At 33.7% G+C, this 23,382-nt stretch overlaps 1 protein-coding gene across 1 annotated transcript in view; it reads right to left on the reverse strand.

Annotated features, from left to right (window-relative positions):
* Positions 1–21,219, reverse strand: part of Nkain2 (sodium/potassium transporting ATPase interacting 2) — a 160,735-nt gene extending 139,516 nt beyond the window's left edge. The window contains exon 1 of the mRNA XM_076859771.1: positions 21,052–21,219. Within this exon, the coding sequence (XP_076715886.1) occupies positions 21,052–21,219 (168 nt within the window). The remainder of the gene's footprint in view (positions 1–21,051) is intronic.
* Positions 21,220–23,382: the final 2,163 nt, after the last annotated feature.

The following is a 23,382-nucleotide window of genomic DNA, read 5'->3' on the forward strand; positions in this document are numbered from 1 at the left end:
TAAAATCTAGCAAATTCTGTTTGTATTTTGATCACAAATATTGGGAGTATTTTTCCCCTCTAGACTGCAGTGACTTTAAATACTATGGTATTTGCACAATTCTTTTTCAGACTTAACACTGAGTTGACATAATGATATCCTATGGTGGTGAGCTTTACAAAGATATTGGCCTTTTCTGTAAGAGCTGCATGTCACATAATCCAAAAGTTAAAATTTCAGCTAATGAAAGATTTTTAATGTTTATGCCCCTAGTCAAACATTGTGACCCTTTTTATAGATCATAAATGTTTTAATGGATTAATACTGTGACCACTTTCAAGTATATAGTGTCAGCATCTCTTTCAAATAGGCTTTTGAAGATTTCTAACTTATGACTGCAAGGTCCTTCTTCCCGCACTGGATACTAGTCATTAAAATTTGGCATTTCTCTGATCAGAGTTCTCTGGGCTTTTAATGATTCATCATTTTGCGATAATTTGTCCTCTAAATCTGTTCACCATTACACATGAGTGTGTTACCAATAACTTTTATTCCTAAATGAAAAGTTTGGATTAATATATGTATATAAGTGCTTCGAAACTTGAAATCCTAGCTTCTTTTAAAAATGTGCACATTGTATTCTCTTCCACTGTTTGTTTTTCTCTTACATTTTTCTGACATTTCTCTTGCCTTTCCTATGCTACGTTTCTCCCTCTGCTTTCACTGTGTTTCTATTCCTGCAGGTTTGTCTGCTTCACTGGGGCTTAAGGTATCAATTCTGAATTTAAATGATCTCTGAAACCTTTATTTCTATTTCCATTTTCCTACCTGTTTATAAGTGAGGGTGCTTAGGATAGAATTACCAGAAACATAGAAGATCTTCTCACATGGGAAAGAAATCTATAGAATTCTAAATGATATCAAATTATAGATTTTTTCCAAATATTCCATTTTCCCTATCTCATATCTCAATATCTAACATTCATTTCATCCATAGCAGCAGAGCACATATACTATGCATATTTTAGGCAATAAGCAAATAACTAGAATGGCACAACAATAATTAAACATTATCCCTTCTGAAAACATTTTACAGAAAGCATAAGTCAAAAACACTTATCTGAAAATAGCAATATTAATGGAACACCAGCATAATTCATCAAACTGTTATTCTATAAATTAAGAGGATTTGAACAGCATATAATCTATACTTAATCAGATGACTTTTTTAAATAAAATTTTACCTCTAATGAAGTGGAAGGCAGAAGACATGATTTATCACAAAGAAGATGATATCTTAGTGGAATAAAAAGGACAAAAGGATGTTAAAACAAACTTGTATTGTTTTATAAGTGTCCCAGAAAATAAACAAACATGCAAATGGAACTTTAAGTTACATTTCTTATAATGTTACAAAAAATAGTGTGGATACTAGAGTCAGTAAAATGATCTAGAAAAAATATAGTATGGTAATACAGAATTGGATACTAACCTAGCCACAGCCATCACATAATTGATAAGCCTACAAAATGAGGGTTTTCATGGGATATAACAGGGAAATGCGCATTTTCAAGGTTTTATTTAGATGCAGAGAGTAATGCTTCCCCTACCTGTGAATTGCTTCTTAACCAAAGCCATTAATTATAATATGGTCACAAGCCAAGAAATGTGTGAGAATACTCTAAGCATCTAAAACATTTCACCAATTCATGCACTTTATAGGATAGGTCCTCCATTTTTTTATTCAAAAATGAATTATTGTTGCTATATTATAATTCTAGTAATCTCAGGTTTTATGTCCTAGAAGACTAGAAATGGAAAACATAAAACTGGAGAAGAAAAAAAAAAGATAATTTAGATCAAATGAGTCAGGCATAGCTCAAATGATGAACAATGACTGATGACTGATGATCAACTCACAAAAAAAGAACAAACAATGTAAATAGCATATATAAGAACATGAAAGTCTATGGCCACAATAATTTAATAAGAACATTCAAACACATTCTCAACAGGCCTGAAAGAACTGATAAATTTCAAACTGGTTTTATTACATACCAGAAATATTTATTGAAGTTTTATTATGTGGTATGTTACTTGATTAATAGGTGATACTTTCAGTTTTTAAACCAATTTAAAAAATCTTACATATACATTATACACAGTAATTTACAAACGTTATTTAGAATATTTCTATTATAATGCTAATTTTAAAGATAGAAAAAACTGGGAACTGTGCAATTATTTGCTCAAGTGGTAAGAGCCAAGTGGCAAAGCTAGACCTAATGTTCTCTAAAAAACATCACTCTTTCTATATCTGGATTGAAAACAATTCTTTAAAAAATAACAATGTTTTCTACTCATTTTATTCTGTTTAATGAATCATAAAAATATATAACCTGTTTAAGAACAAGTCCCATCAAAATCATTATAGCAACTTATAAGAGGTTTCTAGTTAATATGGTGAAAGGAACATATATAGAAAAGCCCCCAAGTAAAATGAAATAAAAATGATATATGAGTTTAAAAGAAAAGGAAGTTTCAAGAGAAGTGAAAAAAATACACAGGATCTTAAAGTCAAGGCAATTAATAGAAACTAAAGTAGCAGAGATCTTGGAGGTAATGGAGAACAAATGTTATTTACCAGGAAGAAGTGATCTGTTTACTAAGACGGTTTATGCTGTTGGGGAAACTGCTTAAGACTTACTCCTTGGTTTAAAAAATTAGGTACAATGAAATAAAAATGAAAATTGCATCAATCATCTGCAATTGAACCCCAGAAAGAATCTACCAAGTGTTAGAATGGCTGGCTTCCCTTTTGTTGGACTGGAGTCTGAACAAACAAGCTGGACAGGGGTTTAAGTCTATGACGGTCTTACTGCATCTAACCTTCAGCCACCATGTGAACACTGTTGTCTTCCCAGCACAGAAATAAACTGTTCGACCAATTTGAGATTCCCCAACTTTAGCCCAAGGTGTGAAGGATATGTGAGTGAAGAGTAAACACTGAATGTGTCAAACTTTTCAGCCAGAGTTATCTTTTGGTGAGGCGAAGTGTTCACTTATTTGCAGTTAAATAATCCAACTGCTGTTTAGTTGAGAGAAGACAGGCCTTTCCAAGGTCAGCAAACTGTAAGCCAGTTAGTTGGACAACACTTCCAAAGTTGTGTTTATTTTTGGACAAAGCCATTATTTTTAAATTGCTGACTTTATGGACACAAGACTCTATAATAATGAAGGCCAAAACCACATCTCAGCTATAGCTAATGAATGAAGGACACTTATTCTGCAGAATAGCAACTTGGTAGAAAGGTAAAGAGGAAGAAGGTGTCATGATACCACCAGCAGCTCACATCCACTGGATGTTCTCTACCAGTCACAACTGTTTCACACCCTTTACACATATTGAGTCATCGAAGCCTCACAATAATCTCATGATATAAATTCTGCTGTTATTCTCATTTTTTAAAAAAAAAATTTAGTTGTTGATGGACCTTTATTTTATTTATTTGTATGTGGTTCTGAGAATTGAACACAGTGCCTCATGCATGCTAGGCAAGCGGTCCACCACTGAGCCACACCCCCAGCCCCTGTTATTCTCATTTTAATCAATGAGGATATACTTAATGTTAAGGTCTTTGAAAAGACTTTGGCTCCATGAAATTTCAATGAAAGGTGGAGATAAAAATTTTCAATGTTATCAGATTTCTGATTGTGGGCCAAAGATAGCTCGTCACAGGGAATGGATTGGAGAACACCCTGAACACTCTCCCCTTGACAGAAACAACATCCTCACTTTCTGCCACAACAATTCAATTCTACTGTTAATATTAATTCTTCTGAGTTCCAAAGAAGTTTATATATTCCAGAATCCCATATTCATTTGAAAATTGTTTACCTCTGTTAGGGGTAATAAATCAAACCTCTCTATTCGTTAGCTTATACTTCTAAATGTAACTCCTGGCTAATCGTACTCTCTCTGTTAAAACAAGTGTTATTAGACACTAATAAGCTCTAAACAGTAGATTAGATTTGAGGGCTATAAAGATATTCTGCCATCATCTCATCCGGAAGGAAACAAGAGGAAGAATGGTCACTGGGGTGTTGGGGTAAAAAGAAACCTGAAGGAGGTTTTGTGCACTTTCCAACTTTTTTTCCAACTTTTCCTACAGTTAACATGAGTTTTATTATCATTTTTTTAAAGAAAAGACTTAAAAATTTTTTAAAAGATATATTTTTCTTTCTATGTGATGGATAAAAAATGTTGTTGATTAAGTTAGTAACATTTGGAAATTCAAAGTAAGGACTGAGGCAAGGTGCTCAGGAGACCATGCTGTTAATCCTGACCCTGAAATGACTTAGCTGTGTACCCAGTGTTCTCATCTACAAAACAGAGAGATTCCACAAATGATCTCTAATGGCTTCTTCAAGATTCCTGACTCTTGAAAACCAAGTTTAGGAAGAGATTAACTAGAACAATCACCCCACACTGCTATCTAACTACACATATTTTGGCTTATTCTCTATTCATATTATACTGAAAGTATAAAATGAAAGCATTTTCTAAATATACCTGCTCATTAGTTTTCTTTCTCATTTTATTAATATTATTAAAATTAGAGATATTCTAAGGGAAGAGCTACTACTTTAAAATTTATTTACAGTTCTGTCTTAACACAGTATTATTTACAGTTGTCAATCAATTTGTTCTATTAAAACTCATATATCTTAACACTTCTTGGAAGTGTTAAGTAAAAACAAGAAAAATAAATATACTAAGTCCTCAATTGTTTTTTAAATTTCCTTTTCTACTTGTCTGTATGCATGCTTTCAGTAAAATTGAGCTAATAAACATTTAAAATTTGTATTTGTTCAGGGAAAGCCACTTTCTAGCCAACTACTACCAAGAAGTAAAATCTAAGACTTTGGTAGTAACTGACATTTATGCCAGTATATTATATGGACTCTAAAGACAAATGTGAAAAATTCATTCTGAAGTGAACATTTTATAATGTTGAGTGCTCTGTATTGAAAGGCTCTCAACAGCTTTAAATGAGTGAATGAGAACACATTAATTATTTGCCATTAAAAGTAGATGGAAATTTCATTCTCTGATATATATACCAATTCTTTCTTTGACTCTTGTTAAGTGGCCTTCAATTGGCATAGCATCTGTTGCTTCTCTTTTTACAAGGTTGAGAAAACAATACTCATTGGGAGGTCAGCTGTAAATCTTTAAGTAGAAACACATTCTATAAATGAATGTTATCATTGACATCCTTTTCTCAATTTCCAACTTTATATAACCATCAAGTTTTGGTTCTTACTTTGGACACATTATAACCAGATTTTTGTGGAGGAAACTTCAGTATAATAGAAGGTACAAATACTTATTATTACCTAATAGAAGATAAAGTGAGAGAATAATAAGAAACACTTGGTAGCTGTGATTAACAAATAAAAAATATCTCTTGCTTCCTTCTGTATTCAGGAGCTTGCAGCGATTTCTACTATCTTTTAAATTATGTCTAAGTAGTGTGGCTAAATTTCAAATTTGTCTTTCAACCCACACTTTGAATTTCCTCTCTTGTGAAAATTCCAAAGGGACTTTGTTTTGCTTTTTCCAAATGATCCTGTCTTCCTCCTGCCACATATCAATAACAACAATAACAACTAACATTATCTGAGTACTTGTTCTGTGAAATAAATATTTTTTTAAAAAATCTTCATTATTTAATTCTTACACACAAAAACCCAGTGAATTAGAGGAAGTGACATCGTCAAGAAGGTGGAAGTCCTAGATCCTTGTTTTACCCCTGGAGACAAAAATCAGCATTAATAAATGGAACAATTACTTTATGAGGAATCCAGAAACCAGGTAAGAGACTCCTACAATGCAGCTGAGTACAAATCTAGCTGCACTGAAATCAGTAGGAGAATTCCTGAACCTCATTCATCACAGTTCCCTCCTTGGCTCAGTTTTGTGTGTATGTGGTATCACTGGGGAAAAAAACTCCCAGCTCCTAGCTTCTCCTTGGGAAGGAAGGAGAAGACTCAAACATGTCCAACATTCAGACTTTTTGGAGACTTGCTGAAGGGACTGATTTCTGTCTTGTCTGAAGCTCAGGAGGATAGTAAAGGGCACTGGGTTGAAAGTCATTGAAAACAATAGTGGTGTTTTGTAGTAGTACACATTAGTTCAAAGTAGTCCCTCCTTCTAGCCCAATAAAAATAAGTTGGAGAAAAGTTCCAAGTCTCAGTATTCCCCAGGAGAGAGAAATATTTGAGGTATGTGTCAAATATTCAGGATTTGGTGGAGTTCTGCCCAAGAGATTGACTTCTATTTTGCCCATCTTTTAGTGTTTGTAGGACTTGGCATACCCTAGAAATCTGTGGGGCATTGAAAATAAAAGAGAGTTGGAAAGTTTGTGGCACTGCCAGAGAACGTGCATTAATGCAGACATGAGCAAAGTGAGCAAAGGTACATAGCTTCTGATAAAAGCAATTGTCAAATTTCTGATTGGGAATTTAAAAGCTCACATGTAGAGGATGCATCCACAAAAAAGTTTTGAAGAACTCCCAGAATCTGTATCCAAGATGATTGGTGAAGATCTTATCAGGCAAAACCGGTTTGTGATGTTTGGGAAAGGTTGCTTTTTTTTTTTTTTTTTTTCCAAATGTGAGTCTCAAGGAAGAGTTGAAAGGCACACAAAGAAACAAGGAACCATGATACAAAGAACACCATAAATCTCCAGAAATTGACTCTAAAGAAATGGAAGCATACGAAATATCTGGCAATTACTTCAAAATAACTGTAGTAACAATGTTCAACATCTTAGAAAAATGACATGTCAACAAAATGAGAAAATTTAAAAAGAAATAAAAATTGTGTGAAAAAGAAACAAAAATTAGAGCAAAGAATACAATAAGTGAATTGAAAAATTCACTAGAAGTTTTCAAAAGAAAACTTGATTATGCAGAAGAAATCAGAGAATTAAAAGATAAGTCATTTGAAATTATCAAGTACGAGGAACAAAAAGAATGATTAAGAAAGTGAATGAAAGTTTAAGAGACTTCAGAGAACCCCAAAGAATATTTGGTAGGTATGTTGTAAGTGCTTATTAAAGATAAGTCTCACTGACTCTTGCTTTTATGGAACGTATAGATAGTCTGACTAAAGGTCATCTTTTACTCTTTGAAACTGGATATATTTCCTTTCCTTATTCAAAGTTTCAACCACACCGAGTTAAAAACACTGTCTATAGTAAAAAAGTAAAAACTTGATTGATTGACAAACATTTAGAAAAAGACATAATTTAGCAAAATCCAATCTGAGAGTTTATTCTAGAAAATCCCTGCTGATATATTAGAAAGGTGACAGGGATAGAAGTTCCCACATTAAACACTCACATAGACAACTTTGGTAGGGATGTATTTCATGTCTGATATTCCTAAAAATCTTGAAGGTAAAGATAATGAATGCAATTTAGTTCCCTGGCTCACAGAATTTGATTTTGTCTATTAGTTGGAGGCATGCATCATTGCAGACTTGTAACTCTTTGATCTCACTTCTCTGAATCTCAAAGTAATATCTGTAAGTACTATGAAAGGGTGTTAATGAGGCACAAAAACATGGTCAATGTAATTTTCCCCTTCAGAGTAAGAATCTAGCCAGTAGTACAGGAGTTAAGAATGGCATTCTAGTACACTTCATAAATATGTAGAACAATCTTCTCTCTCTTTAAAAAATTATTCATTGTCAAGGAAAAAAACTATTATATAGTATTTGGTTGCCAATTTAATATTAAAGCTAACTGTCCCTCTCTGTGTTTAAATGACCTCAATTTGTAACTACCTGGATTGCCTCCAGAGTCATCTATAATTTAATTATCTGTATCCTAGCTCACCTAGAAGAGCTCAAAATGAAATGGTGACTTTGGTTTCTGAGGCTAGAATCAATAGCCATTAGAGAATGAGGAGATTTTTAAATCTAGGGGAAAAAAGCAAGTACTTAAAATATCCATTGCATCAGCCTCAAAACTCTAGTACCCAGACAGTACAGGTATGGTGGAATTTTTATCACGATGCTCTACATAGCTTTTATGCCTGGAAAGGTATGGGTTAGGGTAAGAACAGATTGTCAATTAGAATAAGAGCTGAAGGTTTAGTTTTTCAGAGAACTGTGAACTTGTGTGGCACATTTACAGAGGCAGACAGATCCTGAAGAACAGAAATAGATGAAGCTATAGATAAGAAGAAAATCTTAATGTAAGCCAATTGTATGAGTTTTCTCTAACCATGTCATTGGCATCATGTAAATGCCAGACATCATCTTATATACAGCTTAAACATAGCAGATGTTGGCATTTAACTATAGGTTGCTATGAGAGAAAATTGCCCTTGAATGAGAAAGGAAGTTTACTGGCAAGGAAAAATGATCTTTCCTGTTAACAGTTATGCCCCAATAATAGAATTGTTTTCAACCAGCGATTGTGGGGTGGGAAAGGAGGAGAGATGTAATGATACCTCAATTCCAATCTAAAAAAGAAAGAAAATCAGCTTCAGTTTAAATTGCAACGTGTGGGTTGTATACATAGAACCTTCTCCTCCCTCTCTTCTCAAACCTCAAGGCTTCATGTTAAATGGGACAAATCACATCCTTCGTAGTTCTGCTCTGTTTGGTACAGCTGCTTGCTGCAGGTGGTGCCCTAAAAATATATTGTTTGTTTATTTTGCAATATAGCCGTCTGCAGAGTGGTACCTAAATGTGCAACTGCTCCCTTCTCTTTCTGTCAGTGAACCGCATGATGAAAGACTAAGACCTCTGCCAAACCTAGCATGAAAAGGCCCAAATAAGAGGCACAGGTAGTGATTTAGGTTCAGCTTCTGATAAGTTCCATTTTCTCTGGATTCATGAAGCAAAGCTGACAAGCAGACTATCTGTCATCAGAGACTGGATTTCATTGAAGCAAAGCCAAGCAAAAACTGCCTTTGTTGGGAGAATAATTGTGCTACTCAGGAGATTAACATCTATAAGCATATGGGATGTAAAAGGAAAAAAAATCAATAACACATCACAAAAATAATAAAAGCAAAGACTAATATCAGTTATATATTTATGTAGATATATTCAAATAGAGATTTTAATGATTTTTTTTAAAATTTATAATTTATATGACCAAATAGTTTTTCTGTTCACACTGGCAGAGTGCAGTATAATAATTTACATGTAAAACATTTTTTAAACTATGCTTAATATAATGATACACAAAGTTAATATTACTATTTCTTACTCTGAAGGGGAAAATTTCATTCTCATTGAATGAATCCTAGAAAAACACCTCCCAGGTGTGGGGGGGTGCAGTTCAGTGATATAGTACTTTTGTAGTATATGTGAGGTCTTGCATTCCATCGTTGGTACCAAAAAACAAACATATAAAAAAACCTTTCCCAATATTAAAAATTTTATAAGAACTATTGCTGCATTAGAAAGAATAATAATAATGAGTCATGCCTATCAATATTTGGCAAGTCACTCTTTTCTACAGAAATTTTATATAACATCAATGGGATGCTGATAAATAAGTTTTATAATGGTTAAATAAGTAAAATGTAAAACTATAAACATTTTCTAGAGATATTTTGAAAGAAGTTGGCTTCTGGTGAAGAAATCACTAATATTCTCCTAAAATTTAGTGATTTGTAAATGCCTTTGGATTATTAACACAGGAGGAAAGAACACAGCAGAGTAAAGATGAGGACATGATTCTAACCTTCAGAAATAGGGATGATGTTGTTTCCACTGAGAGTGATGTAGAGAAGGACAGGAAAGTAAAGACTTGAGATGGGAAATAGTGACTCAATGTCAGGCTCATCAGGCAGACAGGAACAGAGAAATGGAAGAAGGCAAGGGGAATAGAAAAAGTTGAACAAGTAAGTCTGAGGCTAATTCCAATATGAGAAATAGAGGGTGGAAAGGATGACCAGATTCTGAAGGAAAGTCACGAATCATTTAAAGAGAGCAGAATTTAAATAGAAAGTAGATGATATGAAATAGAGTTCAATAACTGAACTTACTTTTGAGTATGTGAACTGTTTTTGCTGACTGCAGATTGCATACCTGGTCACAACTCCCCGTGTGCTCTCATGTAGAGGCCATAGTCCTACCTTTAATGCTGCATCTCCACATAGCTCATTCCTCACACTCACACAGTCAGAATTTAGGTAAAACATCACCTATCTAAGTGGCCTTCTCTGGCTATTCTCCAGTGGCTCTCTTTTATCTTACCCAGCTTTATTCATCAGCAGAGCATTTACATATTGGACGTACTATATATATTCTATACCTATATGTATAGAATATATATATGTATGTACATACACACACTATATGCATGCCTCTTCTCATTAGAACATACATTGCATGGGAGCAGAGGCTTTGACTCACCCTTGCATCTCCAATGAGAATACCAATACACTCAGTAAATATTTGTTAACCGGCAGAATGTATATAAAGTAGTTTCAAGCTCCAAGCAGTTGAAGAATATGGAGGAATCAACTTTTTAATTTGAATATTTAGATTAAATCTACACAACTTTAAACCACCATTTGAAAACTGAAAATCCATACCCACTGAAAGTTGTAGTGTCTCATACTTAACTGATTGCAACTTTTAATTGAAACTTGAACATAGCTTTGTGGCATTTCAATTTGACCTCTCTCCAGGAGCAAGAAGCCTGGGAAAGCTCTTTATCCTGAAATATAAAGCTCAATACAGGATAAATTGAATCTGGAAAAAAATCATCTTTCTCTCTGAATAAGAGTCTATGTATCAATTCCATATAAGTGAAATCTGTGCAGCTAATAAATGAAGAAAATGTGTCTTCTGCACAGAGCTCAGTTTTATCCACCAGGAAAAGTATAAAAGTGTAGGGTGATAAGCTGTTTGGTCTTGCTGTGGACTACTAGTCAGTCTAGATACTGATGAAGCTCCTGAATGTATTAGCAGACAGCAGTGTATGATCCATTATTCCAAATCTTATGCTGGTGATACATTGTCATGCGGACTGAACTGGATAGCTGAGATATATTATTACCCAGGACACAAATTTATAGCATTGCTTCAGTGGGGGTCTTCCAACTCAGTTCCAGGATAATTGTTACAGCACTTTGGAACTTTAAGTCTATAAGTGTGAACCAAAGAAAATGTGGGCAATACATCTATGTAATTTCAACTCATATCACAGGCTCATGATTAAAGGACAATAAGGACAATGTATTTTTTTCCATATGGTTTGCCCTCTTCTTTATGACATTATAAATATCAAGCTTTCTTTGACAACTTGTCTAAATCTTTTAATTATAAGCAACATAAACTTTTCTAAGTTTGTGAAATAAGTGATTGCTGAAAATGAATACCTGACCAACTTTGAGTCACTAACTTTAATTTTTTCTGTACTTCACAGAATAATTTCAGTTAAAATTAGTTTTCATAGTAAATACATAGTATATTAGGACTAAATCAATGTAAATATGACATTCAACTAAAAGGATAACATGAAATTACAGCACAGGTGAGCTGTAAAATTTAGAAATTAAAAACAAAAAGAGAACCTACCCATAATTCTGTGATGAAGAAATCAATAAAGTTGTAGAAAGAGAAGTAGAGAAAGTGAAGATGAATGATTAGAAGACATTTGATAGTGAGAGTGAAAAGGAATGATTTGTATTTATAAAGTTGCTAATAATAAGCAGCCCAAGCTTTAGAGGTGGAGCTATTAAGAATCAATATAAAAGAACAGAGCAACTCATATATTTCAGAATATAAGAAGACAGAAAGAAACTCATAATACTTTAGAGCCATAGCATTCTCCACTTAATTCCATGACTCTGGAATCATGTTTCCAATTAGCATTAACAAAAATAATCATGTGGCAACTACCTCATTAAGTATAATAAAAGTATCATCATGAATTATGTTAGGAGGACTAAAAGTGATAAACATATGTGTGTGAAAAGTTGTGGTCTTGACTCTCAGGTTCTTGCATGAGAGGGATTTAGCATGATGGGTGGCGGAGAGGACAAATGGCGGAGTCAGGGAGAAGGCAGCCATGATGCTAAGGAAAGGGAGAGAAAGAGAGGATCCAGATTAGGAATGGCAAACCTTGTCATGTGGAAGGGTGTGTGGGTTGAGAATAGAAGAATTTTAAATCCTGTTTGTAAGATTGGTAAAAGCAAAAGGTACAGAGAAAATATCACAGATGGCTCTTCTTCCACTGTGTAAACACTATTTAGCCTAAGTGTGTTTGCCCATATTTTTATTCTTTTCCATTCAAGTGTAACATGCTAAACAATAAATTATCCCTCATATTATAGCTGTCAGTATAAATCATATTTATATCCCTCCTTTGAGAATGCCATGCTCCTACTTAGAAACGCTAGCAGATCTTACTACTATTGTTCTATCACTGTGTTTAATTTCCAGTGAGAAGGAAATTGCTACCAAAGATGTATTTCTTAAGAATTTTGTATCACAGTAATTGATCACAACTGGAAAAACATCCCAAAAGACAATGGTATTGTACATTTCAAAGGAAGATGTCAACCTTCAGTTCTCAGGCCAATAACTTGTAATATTTTATATATATTTAGTGTATTTTAATATACTATATTTAGTGTATTTTAATATACTTCACTTGTTTACAAAATAATTTGTGACTTAATACAATTTATTTAATTCTGAAACAAATTTATGATCGTACAACTAAATATAAAAATAGTATTGTACACAGTTCATTGTACCATACTTTATGCACAATACTTTATTCAATTTAAATCTCCTATTATTAAGAAAATAAAATTATTGGTGATTGGTTGTGTCTTTAATCATCACTGCCATTTGACTGTACTAATGTGTTTATTCGGTGGTGTTTCCTAACATTCCCATAGGTACAGTGAAGTGCTTAGGAGGTAAGCAAGTCCTTTAAACATGACATACAGAACAGATAGATATTGCTGATTACAATAATTGGTAAGGGACTGTGCACATAGGCTAGTGGTGCAGTACACTAAATAGTATTATATTGGTTTTTAGAATCATGGTAATATCTGGGGAGTAAGTAAACTTAGTAGGATTTAGTTCATTTTTTGCACGTCATTGTGAGTTATTCTGAAAGGATTAAAGTATTCTCAATGAGCAGTGAAAGAAACTGAGCTAAGAAGAAAATAAATAATTCTACCTTTATTGTTTTTCAAGGCAATTTATTTAATGTTATCTCATTTAGTTCATAATTACAAAATAGTTTATTATACAACTGGGTATAAGATTTAAGGATTGTTACTCCCAGACTGTGAATATTTTACCTTATAATTCTAAATTTGCATGTAGGGAATACCAGAGAATATTAAAAAAATTTACATTTAATTTGACCTCAGAGGCTGGTTAAATTCTGGCACTCTGCTTTTTCATGTGTTCACAGAACTACATACCAATTTACAAGGGCACTTTTCAGTAATAAAGGAAAATAAAGTCAAGAACCTGTTAACTGTTTTGTGATTACTATACCCAAAAGTTGATTGTCATCTGTAGATAAGACATCAGGGTTTTACCCTTTAAAGCGATATTGTTCAAAGAAATTTATTATGGTTCAGAGGAACAATAAATAAGCTTATTCAATAAATTCCTTTGAACAATGTCCTTTTAAAGGATAATGCCCTGATGTCTTATATATGTCAACCAACTTTTGGTTAAAATAATCATGAAAACTGCATACTTTAATATCTATTAAATAGTATTCATTCAATAACAATTAACAATTCATTCAATAACATACTTTAATATCTATTAAATAGTATTCATTCAATAACAATAACAATCTTACTCTTCAGGGATAGATCCAGTTGGAGTTTTCAAATAAGGTGTAAAACTTTTTTATTTATTTATAAGTTTTGTTACACTCAATTGCATCAAGAAATATCCTTTCTGGATTCAATTTGCCATTCTCCTATTTCAGTAAGTATCCTTGCAAAAACTCCCTATTTACACTAATACTTTGTTCTTTTCCTCATATTTTGAAATTTGCATAAACTGTTCTGATGCTACAGAAGGACATGTCACTTTCATTTTGTTTCTTGGGCCACTAACTTTTGACAGGGAGGTCTGTGCTTCTGAAAACCTGCATCACAGCTGGAGTAGCAAGTCCAACAATCAAGCCAAGCCTCAAGCTGCAAAGCCCACCTGGGAGTAGGGAAAGAGCCCTAGTCTTCATTCCAACCCTTGTGTACTGCAGTTAGCAAGCAGTTTTGTCTTAATAAGAAAATGATTGCATCACCTTCAACACTGGACTAGTAATCAGAAGATTCAGTTTACAGTTCTAGAAGAATACCAACTCACTCTTTTGGTGGAAATACAGAACTCACGGTATAGATGCACAGATTCATTATTTGATAAGAAGCTCATTATTTGAAGGGCCTGACCCTGATGTCCAGAAAAGGAAATGATTTTCAAGACCCAGGAAGAATTTGATGAGGCAGCCAGAGCCCTGATGCCCTTTGGAATTAGAGTTACCTTCCCTGACCAGACTCCACGTGGTTCTAAGAAATTCAGGAAGTAAGAAGGATCAACAGTGAAGAGAAAGGGAAGGCACTAATATTTTCAGTAAAAATTTTAAAAATCACATTCACCAAAGACTCTACCTGAGGTCTAAGGAAACAGAATTTTTAGGAGTTATGGCATGGCAATCCTTTAAAAAAAAAAAAAAAAAAAAAAAAAAAAACTAAAGAAATTTCTATTCTCAGTCAAGTTGAATTTATTGTTTTAGAGTAGTTCTCATTTCTGTTGCTGTACATTCTGAGAGAATTTTTAAAAATTTTACCTGAAAATTATGTATATTTGAAATGTATGCTTGATAATTTTTTATTAGTTTTAATGACATCCTTGTAAAAGATCAGTTGACCAAATATGTGTGGATTTATTTGGGGGCTCCATTCTGTTCCACTGGTCTATGTTTGTCTTTATGTCAGGACCATGCTGTTTTAATTACTGTGGCTTTGTAATTCTTTTAAAATTGAGAAGAATGATACTTCCAACATTGTGGTTTTTAAAACTGTTTTGGTTATTCAGAGTATTTTTGTGGTTTCAGATGAGGTTTAGGACTGCTTTTCTTTTTTTTTACTGTTTCTGTAAAAAAAAATGCTATTGAGAATTGTATAAGGATTTTATTTATTCTATACATCATTCTGAGTAATATGAACTAGTTTAGCTGCAAAAGATGTATTTATTTTGATATATTATAAATATTAGTATATTTTAAAGAGATCTATAGTGTCATCCATTTAAATATATCCAATTAAATTAGAATATCACTGTGATTTGAAATTTACCCTAACACACATACACATACTTAAGGATTATAAATTTTATGTAGTTCATTTTCTTTGAATTTGCACTGCTTCTACACTGCTTTCACAGAATTTTGTTCTAATTAAATATGTTTATTTACTTGAAAGTTGTATAATTTCTCAGTCTCTCATACTACTTTGTAACAAATTTAGATGTATAAGTGTGTGTATTCATTGAATATGTATGCATTTAGATTTCATATTTTTCTCAGGTCCATGAGGCAGAAAGTGTTAAAAAAAATTCTCATTTCTGAATATTAATAATAATACTATTCTCATAATTATTATTTTACACACTTGATTTAAAACAAAGTAGTCTGTACAAACTGATCAAAATTATTATGTATGAAAATAAATTTGTACTTGAAATCTATTTGTTATTTATATTAGAATGGGACAGAGTTAAGCAAGATTCAATTTCTAACATTTTTTTTTTTAGGTTTAAGTACTGAAAAATCTTTTTCCTAAATAGTAGATGCAATTTTTATAATGACCAATTTCTACAACTTATCCTAAGTTGTATAGCACAATTTCCATAATTATCTATCACAAAAATTATTTCAAATAATGTATCAAGTTACAAATTTATTAGGGTTTTCTTTCAATTTTAATGAAAGCAAAGAATTGGAAATTGCTCAATTTGCAACAACAATTTCTGGGAAGTATACCAAAAACACTATCAAGACATAATAAATAGCTATTAATTATAGCCACCTCTTAAAGGCACCTAGCCTAATTTTATATATATAAAAACTTTAGAAATATTGAAATATTATATAATTTCAAATATATGTTTTTTGATATAATGATTTTTCTTAATTAAAAATCATGTGCTTTGAGTATATTTTTACTTAAGCTATGTAGCTGCAGATCTGGATAATTTAGTTCATAAAGTCAACCAGATCAAACTTACTTTTTATCTTAAAATTCTGTTTTAATTTTTCAATTTAAATACATAGAACACAGGGTATCCCCATGGCAACCATATGACTTCCGAATATAGCTGTAGCTGAGTAGCAGCAAATACTATTTCTCCACTTTTCGCTTTAGAACTACACAAGCTCTTAACTTAGATATAAAGCTTATATTACTAATAGCAATGCCAAGTTGACATGAAAATCATGATTTCATGCACTATACAAAGTTTTCCAAATAGGGACGAGATATAACTGAAGGTTGAACTTGAATACTTGGATTTAGCTATGAGCTGTGCAAGGGGTATTAGAACTTTTTCTAGCTGGGTGTTGTAATGTACTGTTGTAATCCTAGCAGCTTGGGAATCTGAGGCAGGAGGATCCCAAGTTCAAAGCCAGCCTCAGTAACTCAGGGAGGACCTAAGAAATTTAGCAAGAACTTGTCTCAAATTAAAAAAATAAATAAATAAAAATGGATGAGGATGTGGCTCAGTGGTTAAGGCTCCCTGGGTTCAGTCCCTGGCACCAAAAAAAAAAAAAAAAAAGAAAAGAAAAGAAAAGGAATGTTTTCTAAACTCCTCAATGACTTCCTTGATAATTTGTATATAATTTCTAAGCCACATCTAATGGCTTTGGGAAGCAGTAAGCTTATTTACATTTTTATCAATATCTTCTAGTCTCCTAAAAAAATTTAATAGTCAACCTGCCATGAATTTAGAAGTATGTCTGAAGTAAAGGAAATAATAAAGGAAATAAAGGAAAACAAGACCAAGCAATTTTGGTTGGAGAGGTTTATATAAAATTTAGAAATATTGATTCTCTGGATGTGGCTAAAGAAAAGAGAGAATAAAGTCTTTATTTACCAATGAATTATTGGGAATTTTAACATATATTTTAACAAATATAGTTACTTCAGGTATTGCAATAAATGTTCTCCCTTAAAATACCATTTATGTATATTTGTTTGCAAAACATATTCGTTTTTCATTGTGTTGGTTACAGAGAGGTAAGTCTAATATGTGCATAATAAATATGAGGTACATACATATCCATTCTCCTCACCCATGGCAGATGTAGCTAATCAATCACAGCATTCTTTGCCACTGAGAAACTCTGAACATTTAGACTTCAGTAATCCATTATCCATTAGCTGTTATAGCATTCAGGTTGAAGACTATTTCTCAGCCTTGTTACAAGAAAGAGCACGTCCATAATCCCTCTTTACTAGCTAAACATCTTAGGAAGGGTTTCTAACCTGTTATGCTGCACTCATAGGACAGTTACACGGTCATAAGATTGAATTCACGTGAACATACTTTCTAACCAATCATGCATTAAGAAATCCAATCAATTATCTTGTAATGTAAACAACACCATCTCCCTAGATGATCTCTGTGTTTTCCCTACACACATTTTATCCACTTGGTAAGTGTGTGTGTGTGTTTTTTTAATGGTTTTATTAAAACTGTGCACACCTGTATGCCTTTTGAGTGTTGTTATCTGATACTAACTGGAGAAAAAGACTGGTGGAGGAGGAGAAATCTGGAAACCTTACTCCTGGCTCATCATTATGATGCTCTGGCAGACTTTTTTGCTTGGCTGGATGCTGTGTGATTAATAGCCCCTCTTCTCAATTATGAGGATATTATACTCATCTTCCTTTGGCTGTAAATGGGAGATATCTATGTATGTGAGATGCAAATGTGGGCTCTATGAATGCTAATTTCAAAATCAGCCAAAAGTTGATTGGCAGAAAACTGAACAACGCTGTGTTAGGCATTCTGGGGGTCAGAAATCTGTGAAAGAAAGGCTGAGTGAGAGTAGAGAAAAAAAGAGCTGGAGAGATTTGGAGTTAATCAAGAGCATTAGTTGGGAAAGCAGCAGTTTATGAAAGCAAGTTTAAGCCAGATATCCCAGAAGGGAAACTGACGAAAACAATAAAAGTGAGAGTTTAGCTGACATTACAAAAAGTGGGATGAAACTAAGAAGCCAAGACTATGCCCCAAACTGCATCAACTGCTGCATCCTTATGTCCCTGAAATGTGCCCGTTTGCACCTGGTTTGTGCCCTGAGGAACTCTGCTCCATTTTTAACTATAACACCCTTAATGTCAGGGATACTGTTGTCTTTGCTTTTCTAGATATCCTAGGGGACAAGCACTCAGGAGTGTTCCCTATATTGGATTGAACTGAATATTTGATTGTCAGAAGGATGATCCGGATAATACAAAAGGGGAGGAGCAGAGAATCCAGACACTATTTAATTAGTTAATCATTACAGCAGAAGAGATCAGGATGAGTACAGGAAAAAGTCTTTGAACTGTTTCCAATAAATAGGCAGAGCGAATATTTTAAGATAAGACCTTTAGGTGGGTTTGCATTATCAACTCAGATTGACTAAGCTAGACAAGCAAGCCTAAAGGCCTAAAGAGCTGGGTAGTTTCTTAGGTAAGTAAGTTGCTAACTTAGTCTCTGGTATTCCTGAATCAGCATCACAAAAGAACCCCTCCCTGCCAGAAGGAAGACCTGGTGAAGAGAAAGAGATAAAGGTGCCACAGCCATTGATACTTGGTTAAAATAAATTTTTCACTCCACTGGGGGACGGTATAGACAGAAGGGAAAGCCATCTGAATTATTTTCCCCATCTGTTCTTAGGGACTTTCATTCACCTTCACATTCTAGTCACCTTGCCTTTACAGATTAATTTTACTTATGTAAAAGTGTTTTTCTCTGGGCAGTTTGACAGACTCAACATATGCTTTCATATCCAAATGCACTTCTTTGCAAATTCCCTTTGCCAAAATTTTATGTGAATATAGTTATACACACACACACACACACACAAAAAAAAAAAACCCAATAACCCTATTAAAGAGTCATATATAACTGTCCTTACAAGTAAACTGCATCTTCACATCATCCTTAAAATATAGGTGAAAGTTTGCCAAAATGTTGAAGATGTTGTAAAAAAAGGGAGGGAGGGATAATTAAAATAAAATTTTGTTTAAAACCCTACTCTAAAACATTTGTATTGACATTTAATTTGTCTCAGAGTCTCAGAAATGTTTCACTTTTCTCATGTGAGATTTAACACTATTTAAATGGATTTTTAAAAATTAAATAACTACTTTCATGTCACCAAATCTAACTTGTCTTTAAGATAAGCAAAATGAACCATTTTAGATTTTAACATGAATACAGAAGATTTTGTTTATTTGAAGAATTGTCTCAGGTTGGACATATTAGGGAAAGATCACTTAGTACTTTAGTTAAGAACATAATTCAAATTTTCTGGAATTTATTCATTTTGATCTTGAAATATTTCGAGTTATTCCTTTTTGGCTATTTTGTGATTGATAGGATTGTATGACTATAGTGCTAGACAATAAACTGTGAAGAATGAGCTGCTTCTCCCTGGAAGTACCATGCATGTACCAATATGGATCATTCATATCTTTCTGTGATCTTGGGCATGGCAACCTAATGATAATTGGGTCTGTGGTTGTTACACTAGGCTTGTATCCTTATTGACAATGAGTATACAGCCTCCTGCTGACACAGGGAATAAACCTGTATGATATTTAGTCACAAAGACTTAGGAAATGTTTAGTAGCACAGCATACATGTAGTCTATCATAACATGCATATGAGATATATATATATATTTTATATATATATATATATATATATATATACTATATATGTATATATATATATATAATATTAAATGGTCTTAACTCTTAAAGAATTTTATATAAAATGATTAGTGCCTTTCTATGCAGAACTTATTATCTCTTGTTATTCAACCGGGAGGCCATATCACCCGCAAAATAATTAATTGAAGAAAGAGGTAAAAAGCAGATTGCACTTGCATTATTTTTGGATAACAATTGTAAGACTATGAACCTCAACTGCAGATCTATAAGGAATCTAAAAAAATATGTGTGGTTCTAGAATCTGAAATGATTAAATGGTTTCATATAAAACAAAGTTGCCTTAGCAATGTAAGTCCTACAATATTATGCAGTTAACCTTAGTGATAGTTCTTCTTGAGAAAGAGATGTCTTTATTTATATTTTTCATAATAATGCAATCTAACATAACTTATTTTATATAACATAAGCATACATTATATGAATTTGTTATTTATTCTCCTACTTTCTCCTGATGGGAGGACTCTTTTTTTTTGGTACAATCCTATGAAACATGGCAGCATGAAAGTCTAGATAGAATTTCAAGGAAGGATGACTTGTTCAGAAAGGAGTGTGGTTAATAAGTGATGGACAGTGCCCAGGGGAAATCTAGGAAGAAGGAAGTATGGCATAGGGCAGAGGAAGAAAGAAATCCTGTGCTGGCACTTCCAGAAGAAACACTGAGGGAGAAGGTACATTGAAATCTCATTTGTTTAGGTAAGTTCAATGTTAGCTGTGAAAACTCTCTGATATTCCTCTAGATCTTTGGAAAAGTCTACCCAAATCAGATAATCCAATCTTGACTGGTTGGATTTCCTATGAAAAATGCTGATGATGTTAAAAGCCATTTAATGATTGATGAAGAAAATCAGCATGCATAGTCCAGAGGATGGCTTGGTTTAACATATTCTTAATAAAAGTGGCATTAATTAGGAGGAACACACACACACACACACACACACACACACACACACACACACACACATTCCCTTTGTGTGCACTGAGTTTGCCCAGAAGTAAAACGAATTCCAGAGGCACTAGAGGAAGTGGTTGACTGTCAACACTTACTGCGAGGATAATCTGGAGGGAACTATGAGCCACTTCTATGTACTGGTACTCCAGAAAACACCCTGAGACCGTGATGTAGCGATGGTCTTCTGGGGCCCAGTCTGGGGCGGGTGTCACTGACGTCACCATACATCCTGGTCCATTCTCCATCCACCAAGATCGGTGCATTGAAATATTAAAAGTCAGGATAAGGTCTGTTTCCTGCAAGAAGGCAATTTATAAGGATGAGAATTACTTCATAAATGTCAGCTTATTTGGGACTGAATTGTTTTCTATTTGCGCATTAATTGTAATACTGAAATGTCTTTACCATTAGGGGCTTGTGAATATTAAAAAGGGAATGATTTAAACTATCATCAGGTGAAAGTCTTATATTATAAATCTGCTGTATATTTTCTCCTTGTCAGAATATTTACTTATCATACATTTTAAATCTCAAAGTTGTATTTCAATGTGGCAACATTTCACTTGTAGCTAATGCTCATATTTATAAAATCTTTATGTAGTAAAAGAAAATATAGCTTATTTTCCTCCTTTTTATTCTAGTTGTCCCTCTGTATCCATAGGGAATTGGTTTCAAAACTCTCAATCCCTGCAGATACCAAAATCCAAGGATGCTCAAATTCCTTTATATAAAATGTCAGTTGGTTGAGTCTGGATGCAGAATCTGTGGATATAGAGGCAGACTGTGTTTTGGGAAATCAGTGTCTCTTCAATCTCATCAACTTCTGTGAATTTAGTCATAGTATTTTTTTTTCATGGAATATCATAAGCAGATTCTTGCTTATGATATTGGAGATAATACATCAATAACTCTTTAGATGAATTTCACTATGTAGGTGATTCACAGCTATAACTAGAATAAAAGGTACAATTTCTGAACTCAGAGAGCTTACAGTCACATACACCAAGAAACTATCAATAGAATATGGAAAAAAATGTCATATTCTGCAAAGATAATGGTTAAAAGGAATGTATCAAACATGTTCTATCACTCTGCAAGTTATGATTTTTATTCACATCCCTAAGAGTGAGCCAATGGTGGAACTTGAACTCTTTTAGCCTCGATGACAGTTGAGGCCACATGATAACAGGAGCCAACTACTCTCACTCAAAACTGAGAGTGAAGCGCTAGAGTGACTAGGTAGACTCTAGATAGAAAAATGTCTTAAATCATGATTAGTGAGCTTGAGACTATTACTGACGTTGAGAATATGTAAGGGTTGAGCTGGAATGGCCAAGGAACTTGGAGACTATAAGGAGGATTCTGTTTGAGGTGCTAAGTGTCACCAACTTCACAGTGGTGACTGGGGGAGGGAGGGGATATTTTTGCTTCTTTTTGAGACCATTGAGAAAGGCTTTAAGCATCCCTTGGCACCTGAGAGAAACAGCAACTTGTATCTGGTTCAGGTTTAATAAGTCTCAAAATAAAGCCTGGTGTTGGAGCTATCTGCTTAGTGGTCAAACAAAAAGTAGGCGATGTTTGGAAGCAAACTGAATTGCTACATTTGATGGTTTTAAGAGAAGAAGAGGGCCATCAAAATAGAGAGCTAGATGGCCTTTTTATTAGTGCTTTCCCAGAAGAACTATTGGTGGGGGATAATGGCTGAGAGTACTGACACACATTCCCATGGTCTGAGGGAAGAATTGTAATACAGTGAACAGAGAAGATACACCCATTAAGTCATACATACAAGGAGAAATTAATGAAGTCAAGTGTCTCTGAAAAAAAAAAAAAAACAGAAAAAAACCCAGGGGCCATTACTAAAGTAAAACACTGAGCCTACTACTTTTCCATGTAGAAAGGGAAAAGCTTAATTTTGAGAAAAAAATTGGGCTTTTTATTCCAAGGACTTTTTATTCAGAAGGACATAATCCTTTCTGAACAGAAACTATTTGGGGAACAATAGTGACAACAGATAGCTTTTACTATTTGAGGGTCACCACAAGAATAGGTGTGCTGTTTATTTTTTTTTCCAGTGGCAGAAGAACTAGGTCCATAGGTAGATTTGCAGGGGCAATTATGAGAACAGACCAATGTTTTCTATTTTTTCCTTACAATCTTAGCCACTTAATGTTTTGTTGCCCAAAACTGGACAAGACACTGGAGTGCTTTAGAGAACTTGATCTTCAGCATGTACTTCTCCTGAATGGCATAAGTTCAAGGAGGCAGGACTATGACCATTGCTTTCAGTACTCTTCAGGGTAAGAGTGGGACCCAGTTGGTATTCTCCTTACTTCTGGTGATGAGGTTATAGAGGAAGGCCTCTATAGAGAATCATTATCACCTGAAGTCCACAGTTCACCTTAGTGTTTGCTCTTTGTAATATA

Source organism: Callospermophilus lateralis, chromosome 6 (assembly GCF_048772815.1).
Source record: "Callospermophilus lateralis isolate mCalLat2 chromosome 6, mCalLat2.hap1, whole genome shotgun sequence".
In the NCBI taxonomy this organism is placed as follows: Eukaryota; Metazoa; Chordata; class Mammalia; order Rodentia; family Sciuridae; genus Callospermophilus; species Callospermophilus lateralis.